General features: G+C 42.7%; 1 protein-coding gene across 1 annotated transcript in view; it reads left to right on the plus strand.

The window, feature by feature from the left end:
- The first annotated feature begins 800 nt into the window (after positions 1-800).
- Positions 801-16,443, plus strand: part of khdrbs3 (KH domain containing, RNA binding, signal transduction associated 3) — a 121,186-nt gene continuing 105,543 nt past the window's right edge. Inside the window, exon 1 of the mRNA XM_080787408.1 lies at positions 801-907. Within this exon, the coding sequence (XP_080643534.1) occupies positions 817-907 (91 nt within the window). The 5' untranslated portion in view covers positions 801-816. The remainder of the gene's footprint in view (positions 908-16,443) is intronic.

A 16,443-nucleotide genomic window follows, 5' to 3' on the forward strand; every position in this document is an offset into this window, starting at 1 on the left:
TGTGCCCATTTCAACAGCCTTCCTCTATAGTCTAGCCTGGAAGTTAATGGAACCTATAGGCTACTGAAAACACATCCAACTTTAAGAATAATTCATATAATAATGTAAAACAACAACCTATAGCTTTTGTAACCTAAGGAATCTATTTAGGCTAAATGATGACCTTTTGAAACAGGGGAACACTTGCTTATTGCAACCATTTACCTGAAGTATACAGAACGAAAGAAGGTCGATTTGAAATGATGTTAATGTGAATGGGGTGGGTATATGTGTGTGTGTGTGTGTGGGGGGGGGGGGGGGGAATACCAGCGCATGGATTCAGAATGTCAGATTCAGCACCGTGGACAGCTCTAGTTAACGCCCGCCCCCCTTTCAACATTTCTGAGCATCGCGAGCAGCGGCCAATAGTCAGAGGAGCCGGAGTGAGCCTTCGTTGCTAGTGGATACGACCGAGGCAGCTTCAAAGGGCTTGTTTACACAGAGGAGGAGAGATATTCAGTTTGGCTGTGATGCATGGAGGGCTCTGACTGCACACTGGAAGAACACAACTCCGATGGGATACGTTTCTGCACGGCGAAGACGCGCACAGACAAATCTATACTGGTCGTTGAGAAATGCCACTGTAGCGACCGCGAATGACATGATTGCATACATTTTCTTTTTACATACAACAGAAAAATAATAATAAAGCAATACAAATATATCGCGTTAATTGGGTGCTGCAGCACTTGAGACAAATCAAGTTTTTTAATTGTAAAATAATATAAATAAATAAAAACACCGACCAAATCTACGTGGATCAAAGCCCAGGACGAAATGGAGAGCGAAAACTACTTGCCGGAGCTGATGGCAGAAAAGGACACACTGGACAAGGCTTATCACCACTCTATACGATTACTGGATCAAGGTAATTAAACAGTCCGATCCAAATAGTGTAACCTTACGTTGTTCATCTAAGAGCAGTTCAGTGTATTTCGTTTTAATCCACACGACACACCTCCGCTGTGCAGTTTTGAACTTTTCAGTGGGCTTTGCTGGCTCGCCACGGCTGGCTGCAGTGGCCAGACGTAAGCACCGTGTAAAATGAGCTTGGTGCATGTGGTGGAATCAGTTTGCTACAGTAGCCTATAAGGAAGATTATAGTGGCTATCGTCTTTGGTGTCACTGTCAAGTGAAGTCCAAACAACCAAAACATGTTTTTCTGTTACAGCCTATATTTCCACGTAGTCTATATAGTCTATCCTATACTGATGACTTCAGGTCTTCAGCAGGCAGTGAGGAGGTGTGAGGATGCGTGTATCCCTAATGTGGACAACAGACACAGACACTATACACTCATGTAGCCTGTCATGTAGACGTGTAAAATGCTGTGTTAATTGACTGAATATAGTGTCCTTTAAAGGTGCCGTTTGTTTCCCTTCTAAATAATTTCACTTTCATAATGATTACATTTGAAGAGATGGCGTATGTAGGTATACTTTCAGATGCTTTCATTAATGTAAGCCCCTGCAGAGTTTGATTTGTGTAATACTTACAGAATTAAGCCCCTATGACCATAGCTCAGGGAGTCCCAGCCCTAGCAGCATGTGCACCCTGCAGGGACTAGCTGTGACGGTTTGAGTGGACCAGGTTGTTATTAGCCTCAGTAAACTGCACATGAGTCGGCTCTGTGCATGGTCCTCTTTTTGTTTCCCCTGGCTGCTTCCTAGCATGTATAGGGATGCTAGGACCTCAGGTGGTTAAAAGCAATATAAAGGAAAGTTGAGTTAACTGGACAGAATTGATCTTAGGATAAGTTACAGTATACCTATTGCTTTTGTTTTATTCCCTAAGAGGTTTTGGCATCTGATGTTTGTCCTATAAGAACTCAGACAACCTAATTAAATGTGCACTGGCGTGAAGAGTTTGGTGTAATCTGTACTGTTGCAATCAATGTTCAATAACTTCAGCATGGTCATCAGCATGGCGTTAAGTTGAGGGAACTCCTCTGTCAACCCCCATCACTCATTTAGAATCTTTTAAATGTCGCTTATAGTGACATAAAGTGGGATTTCCTCCCATTTCCATTGGACTTATGCCTCAGGATAGTTGGGCTGATATAGAAATTGAATATCAGTGCCGAATATCTTTCAGTCAGCTCTTTCATTTAAGGTGAAATCATTTCAATGAGTGAGGATGATAAGACTCACTCAGCACTACTTTATCAGCTGCTTCTAATATTCATATCTCGGGTGGTCTGAGAACACATTACTTCACTCACTTTCAGACAGACAAGTTGCAATGAAATCTAATATCCAGACCATCACTTAAAGTAATTTCAGAGTGATGAATGTATGTGAGCTTGTAGATCTGCCTTTTCTTCATAATAATTTCCAAAAACATTTCACCTATACTTGACTTCCTAAAATAGGGACGGCAGGTTGAAAGTGGTTAACAAATATTGTCCTGATTGACATCAGCTGCATAATTGCAGACAAATAAGCCAAATAATGGCTGATATATCGGCATGACCTTCTTACCTGAACATTGATTAGAAATCTATGGCTCAATAGAAGCCTACACGCAAAGAGAAACCGTGAAAAACCCTGGAATGCACATGGTTCCAATATGCAGAAGTTTGTGATATCCTTGGTGTGGAGCAGATTGCATTTGGACATTATCATATGCAGCAGCATAAATCCATGACATTTTGTGATCCAAGCAACACTCTCTGGTGCACAGAATCTGGCCAAAACAGTATGCCACAACTCCAAAACTGTAAATACTGTTATCTCTCTCTCTTACACAACAGATGGCAGAGGATGCAGTTTAATAGAGCACTCCTTCTGCCATCTTGCTGATGAGCTCCGGACTTGATTATGCAGTTGGCAAGGGGACACAAATAGAGCTAAAAAAAAAAGTTAGCATACTCATATCTGCCTTGGGGAGAAATTAGCAAATCTTTGGGAGACTAGACAGGCAGCCTTGATATGTACAATACATGCACAAGAAGCATATCACCGCTGTCCTGTGAGGTCTCTTTTAGAATTCGTCACACCACCATGTCACCCCGTCAGAAACGAAATATGTGTCATACCTTTTCTCACTGAAAATATACATTTGTCAAGCAACAACGTGGTTGTGCAGAAAAGTATTATATTAACCCCAAGGGTCACCAAACAGTAATCGCTTTCACGTGTGGAACAGACACACCTGATCATGTGGACACATCTCAGGAGGAATAGAGCCGTCAGCCTTATTAAGACATTAAACTATGCATCCTGTAATTCTTTTCATTTACATACTAATAATGTGCCTCTGAGCTATGGTAACATCATTGGAGACAGCAGTCTATCGGCATTGATCACTGCTCCTATGAACCGGTAATGAATCTGGACGCATTAACACTCACCATTACATGTCTGTCTGCATGTGTGATACAGAAGTGAGAACTCTTCTTGCACGTATTAAGTATGAGCGTGTGTCTTCATACCTACGATTATAATTCTATTCGTACACTGCAAACATCACGTGAAAACCATCTTCGTAGAGTTAGTAGACCAGTTTTTTTTTTTGCTTGTTAACTGGAAGCACCACGGTTATTGTGTTCATTTGAACCGAAGAGGTAAAGTTCAGAAGTTATATAGTGCAATGAAAATGGAGTCTTATATTCTCTTTCTGGATCCAGGGCAAGCACGCATGCTTCGAGAAAGACCTCTGGCCCAGTTAAACCATTTAGACCTTTAGATGATTCTACAAATGCCTTCTAAATCCTGATAGTTTTCTGAAAAACCTATTTTCATGTCAAGGACCCCCAAAAATATATGTTGTTCCAGGGACCTTCCAGAAGCAAAGATTTGAGTTAAAAACGTTCGCTCTGAAAGAATATATACATAATTATTCAAAGATTGACACTACATTTTCACGATTTTTCAAAAATAGCAGACCTCCAAGCTCGTAGCGCGCCACTCGGTGGCGCGCTATGGGCTTGTAGATCTGCTATTCTTCAACAGCTAAAGTATAACATAATGCTTAAAAACACCAAAAGGGGTTCCGGCCAAAAACGGGTTAACCCTACATGTATAATATTCCATCTCCCTCCGTCTATAATTGGATGTTCCACGGCAGGAACCCCGGCACAATGTTTGCATTACAGTAATGACTCTGGCTTGCTTCATGGGGTATACGCGCGCAAGGGAAAGATCTTTGATGCAAATCATCTGCTATTATACTGTACATTCCCTTGGCATGATCTGAGCAGGTATATACGTGTTGTAAAAAAGTATGGTTATTTCAGACGTTGGACACCGGCATAATTAATTCATATGTTTCCATCTCCTCAATCGAAGGTGGGGGGGGGGGGGGGGGGGGGCTGGGGGGGATATTTTTAGACGTGCCAGAATTGTACCCTGAGTGAGTGCAGCCGTCGAAAAGGCTTTAGAATGCCCAGAAGTGAACAAAAAGAAATAAACCCTGGCGTGTGGATCAAAGGCAGAGATTCTTGTTTTGTTGGGAAAACATCACTTGATACACGTGATAATGATCAGTGGCACACCGCCGCCGCCGCCGACAAGCGTGGGCCACACGCCGAGATAATGGCGCAGAAACCCGAAGCTGGACTTGTCGGAGGCCACGGGCTGACTATATAACACTGTGATCTGACCTCCAGATGTGCAGAACTACACAGTTGCACTTGGTTGTTGTCGGGGCCGAAAAACCTTGTATCTCCATATTTCAACCATATGGTCAATTTAATGCACTAATTCGTAGAAATGAGAAAATAGCTGATCTACAAGCTCATGAGCTTGTAGATTGGCTATAGTCTGTGGTTTCATAATTCATATACATTTTAAAAATCAATGAAATGTATTAATAAGATAGCCTACTATAACTACAACGGATCCACTGGAACACGGGATCCAGTCCCTGATTAAGTAAAGGTTTCGTACTATACAAGGTTTGTGCGCGACAGCCGCGACTTGCGAGTTAACTGCCATCAGCCACTTTGCATTCAGAGACGTATGGTGCGGAGGGTGTCGAGTGGTGCTGCGGTGCTGAGAGGTGTACACAGGGCTCAGTCTCTCCTCTCTCCAGAAGCTCCCACTGGATTTAGGTGCCGAGGTGAAATGTAGGCCACAACGAAACACAACGCACGCCCCGGCTATAAAAACCTAATGGCATGTCATTTACAGATGTGATGAGTAACGCTGCCTTCCATCAATTCCACCGCTAATGTTTCCACCTTGTTATTGGAGTAATAATGAGTTGACGATGCTGTAAATGTCTCACTTGGATGTAGCGGGGTGTTGATATAAGCGGGGTGTTGAAATTCCTACGCTTCCTGCGCTTAATAAACTCTATACATTTATTGAACGGATAATCAAGCGCTCTATATACTATCCAGGCCCCCCTCCTGTTTTCGCTCTATCTTCTCCGAAATCTGCTATTTTCGGCAAAGAATAGGGATGCTAGGGTTCAAGTGGTTAATCCCCTTGCCACTCGATATTATAGAGTAGCCTAGATTTGATTTCACGTTCATTTTCATATCGTGTCGAATTATTAGCCTATACAAAAACCACTCACTTCAACCAAAGTTTGTCCCGGGTGCAAAGTAAAGCAAAGACCTTCAAAGCACGCAAGCATGTCATTCTCATTCTCACGCTGAATGGGGCGCCAGGTCCAAACTGGCGCAGCACCAGGCCTTGAGCATCGCTGGCTTGATATAGTGTTGTTGAAAGACAAGTGGACAAATTACCATGTAAAACACACTGCTCCAGAATAAATGGTGTATTCATATTTCAAACGCCACAAAGAGGTGCAATTTCCTTCCAACCTGCAATGCACACATACATTTCTGAAGGCCTGCCTTGAGCCGTCCCCCCGGACCACTATCAAAAGCGGAGGGCTCTCATCCAAAAGCATTCAGGCATGCCTATCTTAAATAATGCAAAACAGCTCTTGTTTTTCGAGAGGGCAGGGGGGATTCTGAGGGCCGGTATTCAGGGGGATCTCTGGTAAGGAGATAATTTAAGGTCGTTGTGGGTGTGTGTGCATCAAGGTCTTCAGCCGAAGCAGTCAGCACTATAGGTGTACGACAATTTGATCATTTAATTGATAATAGAATACAACAATTGATTAATAATCAATCCCTATATTGGGATCGCTTATTATAGGCCAAAATACAAGATAGTTAATATAGCTGCAACTACAATCTTGTAGATCTGCTTATTTTCTGATGAAGTATAAAAATATAACAAATTGGCTAATTGGTTTGTTGATACATCAATGTTTCAATTAATCAATAATTGCACCCCAAGTCAGCACATATACTGCACCCTTAATTGCAGGACGGACTCAGAAATGACCTGGGCTGTGGCTGCGCAGAGAAAGTGGCCGCTGAAATGTTACTGTATTTCTAAAGGATTTCATGAAAGTCAGTTACTGCTGAGAAAAGTGTTTTATTTGCGTGAAAAAAAAAACTAATTGAGGCCTGGCATGAATGAAAGGGAATATATAGGAAATGGCGAGCGACCCATGATAGATGTGATGAGAAAAAGGAAATCATGTCTTAATAGAAACATATGAGTGAGAAATAAAAGCTATATGTGGTTGACCCCATGCTTCCATTCAGTGTTATATCAATCTTCCTGAATCTCATTTTCTATTGCTAAAACACATTTTCGGACTCCGCAGGCGTGCGCTCTCAGGTGAATAGCTGGGAGGTACTGATGGATCTTCACTGATGGAAGGACTAGTACTCAATGTCTTTTTTTTTTACTTTAGTAAAAGTATCATTACCGCAATGTGGAATACTCTTGTTGCAATTAACTCCATTATTGCCCGCTAGGTGGCAGCACAAGCACACCTAACCTGTGCCACCCGTCCGTCCACTCTCACTCTACGATCCTTAGTTAATTTCCGGGTTATTCAGTTGTTGTGAGGCTTTGAAAATCCTGTTATAATGGAGGCTCAATGGAGCTGGATTTAAAAACCCCATAGCTGATGAGGACGGAGGCTCTCCATAGCAATGCTAAAAGGTAAATTGACGGTCGCCGCTGTCATATATGGAGCATACGGTTGTACGTAGTTAGCACCTTTAGTACCTTAGCCTATAGGGATACGATTATAATCGTAGATAGCAGAGAAAAAGTTTAAAGTCTGATATTCCAAATGAGTCATTCAAAGTATTTTTAAAGTAGACCTACCAAAAATACTCAATACGCAGAATGTCCCGTTTCACAAGTGTATTTAATTTACAAATCGTTTATAAATGTGCCACATTGCGGGGTGTTGTGAGCTTGTAGATCAGCTATTTTCAAATAGCTTAATTGTTTAATGTATGTTTTGTAATAATAATAACTTGTAGTCGAGTAAAATAAATACAAGTAAAAAAGAAAAAAAAAACACCCAAGCACATAGGACTTGAGTAAATGTACTTGGTTACTCTCCACCACCGTCCGCAGTGACCTTCTGTCGTTATTGCCGCGGCGAACGAGAACCGTCTGATTTCCCAACTCGCTCAGAAGACGAGAGCTTCGCAAACCAAAATTCAGTGCTTACTTTCATTTCTCAATTCTCCTCACTGTAGCGCCCTCCCCCCATGAAAACAACAACAACAACTGTCAGACAGTTGTTGAGTGCGTCTTATTTCCTGTTGTGTTTTCTCCGCCTAGACAGAGTCACTAGAGAGTCGGAGGCATGTTCTAACCCAGTGCTGTGCTCCAGTGCACAATGTTTGGATCTGCGTTACGCCTTTGCTCCGTATACGGAATAATCAAAGCCCCTTGTTGTTATTTCATATCAGCGCTCTCTCATTCCATTCCAAGTAATTGCTTTGTGTGCCACCATGACGGCAAATTGAATTATTATAGCATGTATCTTTACAGAGTCGAACCGCGCGAACCGACGCTAGATTTATTTTGTATTTTTGTTTTGGCCATGTTTTGACGTTTCTATTCTATTCGATTCAATTAAGAAATATTCTATTTGAGAGGTTCTTTTTTTAAACTTATAGGAAAACAAAAAAACATTAGAAAAATAGACAAACTTCAAAAATGTAGCCGATCTACAAGCTCCTAACGCATCACAACACATGCTATAAAGCTATATCTACTATATTTGAAACTTCTACATTTTCCCAAATTAGGGACACCATATATGGTCACCAGGTTGAAAGAGTTGATTGGGTCTGCATAATTCACCCTTTGTCAAGTCCCGCCCGTGGTTGTGCCCCTCTTCGCACCCATTGGTTGCCGTTTCGTGGTTGGACAAAAATCCTCTCTCTCATACCATTGAATTAACAGGTTTTTCAATTGCTTCGTATTGATATTCTGTGCATTAAATTCTTATTTTAAACTTTGCGTCAGTAAAAAGGACCATCACAGCAGGTGCAGCATGGTGACTGGGCATATCATGTTTGTTTTTAGTCTTTTCCAAAAATTATGTCTTAGCAAATTCAACATAAACTATAGGCGGAACCAGAGCGGAACAATTAAGGCAGAAGAGCCTGCTGGTTAGTCAGTCAGGGACCAATCGGAAAGACTGACAAAGGGTGAATTGACGGGCCGATGTTGTCTTTTTTTTAATACCTTGGAGTAGTTTGGCTGCTTTGATTTGGAGAGGTCCTTTTCAGTGCCCAAACCTTGACGACCCCCCTCTCTCTCCTTCACCTCTCCTTTTATTTATGTGCTTTTGTGCGGTTGGGGCACCATGAGGTTGCACTGGATTAGCTTCTCCGCCTTCCCCAACTGATCCGGCCCGTTTTGTGTAATCCAGCTCAATTTAATTATGTTTATCGTTCCACCTCGCTGGAGCCGAGCAGCGGCAGCACACCTCGACCGAGATAAGCCCAGGGACCTTGTGCCTTTTCACTGGCAGGAGTCTCTGCCTGCGCCTGTTGCTTTATCCCACTTTGGCCGGGAAAACCCCATTTGGTGTTTTTTTAGCATTACGTTATACTTTAGCTATTGAAAAAAATGCCGCGCTACGAGCTCGTAGGTCTGCTATTTTTGACAAATCGTGAAAATGTGGTGTTAATCTTTGAATATATATTCTTTCAGAGCGAACATTTTTAACTCAAATATTTGCTTCTGGGGGGGGGGGGGGGTCCCTGGAACAACATATTTTGAGATGGGGGTTGGAGGCCAATTAGGATTTAGACGACATTATGTCCTCGGGTCTAAATGGGTTATAAACAGATGGTGTAAGTCACCTGGATCTTCCCGGTAAATACTACAGAAGACATAACTGCAGGATTGAGTTTGCAGGCTTCCGATTGTGTCTCATTGGACAAGCGGAGGTTATATCCAATGTTGCTTGTTTCTATTGGTTGTTGCTGCATGCTGCTGGCGGAATTCATCCAGTATTAGCATGTCGTTGTCCCTCCGATATACTGGGATGTGGCTCAGAGAATTAATGTGCATTATATACTCCTTATTACTTCTCAGAGTCTAATCCCAAGCAGCCAATATCAAAAAGCTCACAATAAGATCCTAAATATAGTTTTGGAAGCACACCAGCAATAGCACATTTCAAAGGCACACTGCAGGCCAATGCGTTATATTACTTTCCATATACCGCATTCATATATTACTTTCCTTTTCTCCCTGAATATAACCATTGTGCCACAAGCAGCATGAAACATGCTTGGACGTTAAACATATTCAGGCCATATGACTTATTCAATGTATATTTTTATACAAGCATCTTCTCAAAAGCAACCGTCAGTGGCTGTGCACTCCTGAGCAACAGCTGTTCCACGCTAAACGAGTGCTGGAGAAGAACACTCCTACGCCTAGCATCCAATAAAAAAAAAAATACTGGTTTTAGAACACTTTGGATAATCTGTTATTTCAGGCCAACTTTTCTTTTGGAAATGTATGTGTTTTTCCTCCTTTGTATTATTTTAATTTTATACTATGAGAAACTGTGAAGAGCTATAGCCATTTATAAAAGGGACACGATACAGAAAACATAGTAGAACTAGAAGACATGCACGTTTGTCCCACATTCCATGCAGAGCAATGCATAGAATTCTGCTGTTTTATCAGTACTAGTAGTTTGAAATACTAGCAAGGGACAAAATGTTACCCAATTCAGCTGCACCATACCTAAATGGGGCGCATACGTTGCTCCGACGTGCAACAGTCCGTCATGTGTGGCCGGTTAAGACACATGCGTGGCCGGTTAAGACACATGCGTGACCGGTTAAGACACATGCAAGGCCGGTTAAGACACATGCAAGGCCGGTTAAAGGGACACTTCACCCTTTTTGCAAAAAAATATATGTTAATGACGTTTAGAAGCTTTAGAACACTTTCCTAAAAAGGGTGAAGTGTCCCTTTAAGACCCGGGGGCATGCAATATGCCTAGTTCTACAACATTGTCCAGTGCTGAAAATATACAGCAATGCGACGCATTGTGAGCTTGTACAATCGGCTATACCTTCAATGCAGGGTATATAACTAGGGGACTTGGGAGTCTTGCTCACCTTATGGCAACATGAGAAGAAGAGGTGAACTCAGGCTGTGGTGGTTCAGTACTGTATATATGCACTTTAATGAAGTGAAGGTGGAGGGAGGGATACATCACTAAATGGAAATTAAGTGCATTTTCTGGGTTTTTGGAGCAAGAGACTGTGTAGTGCGGAGAAAGGAGACGCCGGATGCTTGGTTACCATCCGTACCAAGAGACCTCTTCCTCGAGTCCTGTTGGGCTGCTTCCTTCACTGCGTCTCTCGTCTCTATTTTAACCCACTTTGGGCGGGAACACCTTTTGGTGTTTCGAGCATTGTGTTATGCTTTAGCTGTTGAAAAATAGCAGATCTACAAGTTCATATAGCGCGGCACTCTATATGAACTTGTAGTTCTGCTATTTTTTTGAAGAATCGTGAAAATGTGGCACAAATCTTTGAATATATATTCTTTCAGAGTGAACGTTTTTAACTCAAATCTTTGCTTCTGGGGAGGTCCCTGGAACAACATGTTTTCAGATGAGGCCAATTACATATAATTTCTGTGGTCCTTGACATGAAATATTGAGCACCACTGATATAGGAACATAGGTATTTCAGAAAACAGAGGATTTAGAAGACATTTTTTTAGGTCAGGTCTAAATAGGTTAAGAGATATGAAAGCCTAATTGTATTCAGATTTTGGGGACGCCTCCCTCGCCTTCCTTATTTTTTTCCTTAAGGAAGAAGAATTGTCCACATGATCAAACTTGTAAATTTAAAAAAAAACGGAAAAGATGTAGCCCCATGGTACATAATGACTGATACCTAATAAGCGTTTTTTTATATATATATATATTTAGAATGAGAGCTTTCAAGTAAATTTACCCTAGGCTTATTGATCGAGGCACAAGAATGATCTAATTTCCCCCTATTTCCATAAATAACTAGCAGATGCAGCATGCACAATATTTCCACCCGTTTACATTTCATTGTAGTGGCGATCGGGTATAAATGCTCATTAACCCATTTAGGTCTGACGGCGAAATAAATAAAAAAATCTTAAAAAGAAAAAAATCCTGAAAAACCTCATGTTTCTATATCAGTGGTGCTCAATATTTCATGTCAAGGACCTCCAGTATTATATGAATTTATTTGGCCACCGATCTGAAAATATGTAGTTCCACGAGGGACCCCCCCCAGAAGCAAAGATTTGAGTTAAAAATGTTCGCCCTGAAATAATATATATTCAAAGATTTGCGCCACAGTTTCACAATAAAAATAAAATAGCAGACCTATACAAGCTCGTAGCACGCCACTCGGTGGCACGCTATGAGCTTGTAGATCTGCTATTTTTCAATAGCCAAATTATAATCTAATGTTTAAAACACCAAAAGGGGTTCCCGCCCAAAATGCATTAAGTCTCATAGGCAAACCATAAAACCCGGGGTCAAGTATGGATTTAATCTCCTCGTAACAGGGACGCTTTTCTGGTCTCCTCGGTAATAAAAATCACTCTCGCCCGCTAGCCTGCATCTCCTTGGCACCAAAACTGATTGCTTGTAGTTGCACCTCAACCTCGCTACTTGGCCTGCTCTGCTTGTTAAAGTTTGACCTGTGTTTGGCCTACAAGAAGCTTGTTACAATTTGACCCGACACTCTTTCTGCTTGTTAAATTTCACTCCTTTCTCCTGCTCCCATTCTCCGTCTCTCTCTCTTCCCCTCGCCATGTTTCAGAGCATCTTTAGGAGATGTCATTGTTAGACAAAGCCTTTGCAAGCAGGCCTGCAGGCCTGCGAGTGTGTGTGTGTGTGTGTGTGTGTGTGTGTGTGTGTGTGTGTGTGTGTGTGCGTGCGTGCGTGAGAACACAATAGCCAGCAACGCAAGCTCTATTATCGGCCCGCGCGTATCATATCGCACTCGCGAGCCGTCATATACACAACGTGTCTCCTGCCAAAAAATGATTATAATTACATTCAGCAGTGCAGTCCACACAGCCCGACGCCTCCCGTTGCGGACGTGTCAATGGAATCAACACGAGGTGAAAGGATCGGGATCAAGCGTATAGATCGGCGGTTCAGATTCGTCCATGATTCCACCAGTGGGCCAGGGTTTTAATTGCTGTCTGACCAGAGGGGCTGGTGCTGGGTTGAAGACATGGGGTTGAGGACGGGGGTGGGAGTGAGTGAGGGGAGGGAGGGAGGGATGGTTTTCTTTCAGTGTGGTTGTTGTATTGACAGCTTCTCATGCTGGTGGAGCTGATAAGAACCCCGGAGCCAGGGAGACACATAGAGCAGTGGATCATGTTTCCAGCCCCAGGAATCAGAGCTGTTCTGCGGGGTCTTGTGGCCCCATAGAGGTCCTGTGTTGCCAGATAGCCTGCATATATCCAGCATGTTGGGATCAAACCGAGCACATGGGTGGATGAAATCTGACAGAGGGGAACAGTATCACTCCGAGTCCCACACAATGCACTGTGAAATCCTGAGTGTTAATTCAATTTCCCGACCTTTTGCTTGCTGGGTCCTTTTTTACACTCTCGAGCTTAAATTGACACTCTTGGGTTTCAGAGCATTTGGCTCTGCCTGAGCAAAGCGCGCGCCTCAGGCTACAAGCAAAAACAAACAAAAGCAAATGCACCATACCTTTTTTCATGACGGAAAGCCAATTAGCCCAAATGAATTGATTAATGGATCAGAACAAAGTAGCCATATACCATGTCATTCAGTTCTCCTTTACATAGTGTGTGATCTACAGTATAGCCTACACTAGGAAAAACTATTTCATAAGCCCAGAATTGCGTCTCATTAAATTTCCAAAGCAATTTGGCCAAATTCGACTCATTAACTCACTGTGAAAATTAGTGGTTGGCGGGAGCTATCCTCAAATTAAATTACCTTTCATATTCTATAGACAAATATCATTTCATAACACAATTATAATGGAATAACATAATAATATTATCTTCTATATGAAGTTTAATTTGTCTGTCTTTCCGTGGGCCTGTGTGTCTGAGAAATGCTCATGAGTATATATGGCTCTCACTCAGAGGTCCCTAACGTAATGTCGGCATTATTTGCCAACGTTGTGTGTGTCGTTATACCAGAGCTTGATCAGCAAGAGAGAGAGAGAGAGAGAGAGAGAGAGCGAGAGAGAGAGAGAGAAAGAGAAATGCACGCGATAACCTGGCCAATGCTAGGTATCGAAACTTGCTGATTGGCGCGTTTACAGAGCAAAAGCAAACTATTCATCCACTTCTACCTCTCCCGATATTGCCCAATTAGTTCACATTCCCCCCCCCCCCCCCCCCACATATTATGCCCTTGGAGCTGAAGAGTACACAGTAGTTAAGTCTGTCTGTGCTGTACAGTGTGTACAGCAGATCTGCAGTGATTTCCAGGAGTACATTTAATTCCCAGCTGTGCTACTGAGGTCGCCCGGTGAGAGCTAATTGCGCAACCCGCGGTGAGGGATGAGCCCCCAACGTGCACGGAGCCATCCTCCTCCTCCTCTCATCACGAGAACGAGTCGCAGCCTGTTGAAATATGTTATCATCATCAGGCAGCCAGATTCCAAAGCACGGACTTGGAAGTCCGTCGTGCTAAAGTAAATAATATTGTGTACATTGCACCACGTTTCTCCCGTTCGATTTCTGCTTGACTATTCATTGGGTTATATTCATATGCATGAAGCTTGCAGAAGCCGCTATTTGCGGCGGGCGGCACCGGCAACACAGACAATTAGGCTTCATCCCTTGCGTTCACACATGCAGCACAGTGACCGCAACTTAACAAGTCACGTCACATCTAACTCCTCTGTGGGTATAAAAACCCGGAATCACTCCCGCATGCACCCCGGTGTTATTCAGGCCCCATCTACCCCAGATGGTTTTGGGAAGCCGACCGCTCCCTTCACAACGCAACACAAATAACCCCCCCGAGCGCCTCGCATAGTGTCTGCCTCATTATCATATTTATTTAAAGTATCATATGACCCATTTCATTTCCAACGTGGCTTCTCTCTCGTCATGATTGAGTAGGCCCATATTTAAGCGTGGTCCCACGAGGAAGCGCCGTTTATAACGGGAACATTACTGTTCAGTGCTAGTCGCCAGCCCCCCCCTATCCCTGTCGTTACAAGGAAAGAAGAAAGAAAAAAAACCACACACATGCAAAATGCATGTTCCGTTTTTAGCCCGAGCATTGTTTTACTTTAGACTGACTGCTCCGTTATGGATAAATTCAGACAACGCAGACTATATAAATGGAGCCCACAACATTTCCGTCGAGGGAGTGCAGGAAATTGAACTCCGAGGATCAATGGTGCCGTACGTCATGTAAGCAACATGTAATGAAATGCTTCCATAATACAGTATAACATTGCTGTTGTTGGGTAGAGACCTCATATCTCCATGTTTAATTTTCTTTATGCTTTTCTCCCCCGTAAATGAATGCCGTACTTCTGTAACCTGACGCTGCCAGATCCAAAAAGCTTGCTACACAAATTTGTTTCACAGCTTATTTGGATCTGGGATCGCGGAAGCAAATTCGATGACGGGGCTGTTCCTTTTTTTCAAGATACATGGTAGATGATTGGATGGGAGCGTCTGTCTATCACCGTGTGGGCGTGCAAACACAACCAATCATATCGACGTGTCTATATACCGTCACATCCGCATCCCGCCTTTAGCTCACGCTGATTGGTTCGGTACGAAGCAGATCTGACTCAGGGCTCAACTCGGTCAGAGATCCCAGATGAGTGTTGTGTTGGGGAATATGTTTCCGCAATACCGCCCTCATCTGGCAGCGTCAGGTTAGTACTTCTGTGCCATGCAAAAGGTGCATGAATTTATAGCCAGTGTACAAACTCTTGCAGCTGTGAGCTTGTTAAGCTGCTGTTTTCGCTACCTTCGAAACGTTTCCAAGGTGAAAGCAAAATCGATTAAGGGAGTCGGTCCGTGGGCTTTATACATTTTGAACGAATCAAAAGTATTAAGAAGAGCTTGTAAATAACTGCATAACTGCAAAGTAACAAACAAAGTAACTGCATTGGATCAATCAGAACACAGGTCCTTTTGTCCATTCCCTAAAAAGCAATGGTCTTCAACGTACACGGTGATGATAATTAAATGCTTCCATAATACAGTGTAACTACTTTTAGCCTGGCGGTCCGCTGATAGATAGATAGATCCATGAGGACGGTGAAATGAAAGGGCTACTCTGTTGCTGCCCTTTGTAATCTGACCAGTCTAATGGGCTACGACTGATAGATGGCCATGGACGTGTATACCGATAATACAGGGAGAAATCTGTCTGATTGCCAAACTCTGGTCATCAATGTAACCTTTAATGTTTGAATCTGTCACTATAGGCATCTAAATCCCGTTCCACAATTGCCCGCCGGCCTGTTGGCAGTTAACGGAAGATTAATAGCACGCAACCTGTCCATCGTTGATCGGGATTATTGAACGCGTTCCCCCGGATACCTTTTCTCAGGGCTCGGCCATGCCTTACACACCGCGTTGCTATATCGATCCGCTGCTCACAAATTTATGGTTATGTTTCTTCAATTTGCACAAAGGCAAAATACATTGTTGTCTCTGCTATAGCATCAGACATTGACTTCTCGGGATGCGTGCACACTGTAATGGGCCTGGGATCTATCTATCCATCGTGCCTCCCACAGGGTTAAATCGGCTGCTTCAGTGACACGGCCATGAACATCATTCTCGTTATTCAATCCATCTAATTGACCAAAAGACCTCCCCAAAGCACTGAATTTAGGAAACATACATTTGCAATATAAGTATGTTGCGGCTATATCGTCAACATGGCTAGACTTAAGTACAGGAGATATTGGGTAACTATTTGTATAATATCTGTTTAATATCGGTTGCTGTCCGATACAATGCCCTATATAATCTCACAAGTCTAATTCATGCTTGCGTATGTGTTACGTGAAAAAGAAAACCAATACAAAATAAAGTATTGTGCGTATATTTTTCTCCTTTCTTT

Source organism: Protomyctophum bolini (genome assembly GCF_963924005.1).
Source record: "Protomyctophum bolini genome assembly, chromosome: 17".
Lineage (NCBI taxonomy): Eukaryota > Metazoa > Chordata > Actinopteri > Myctophiformes > Myctophidae > Protomyctophum > Protomyctophum bolini.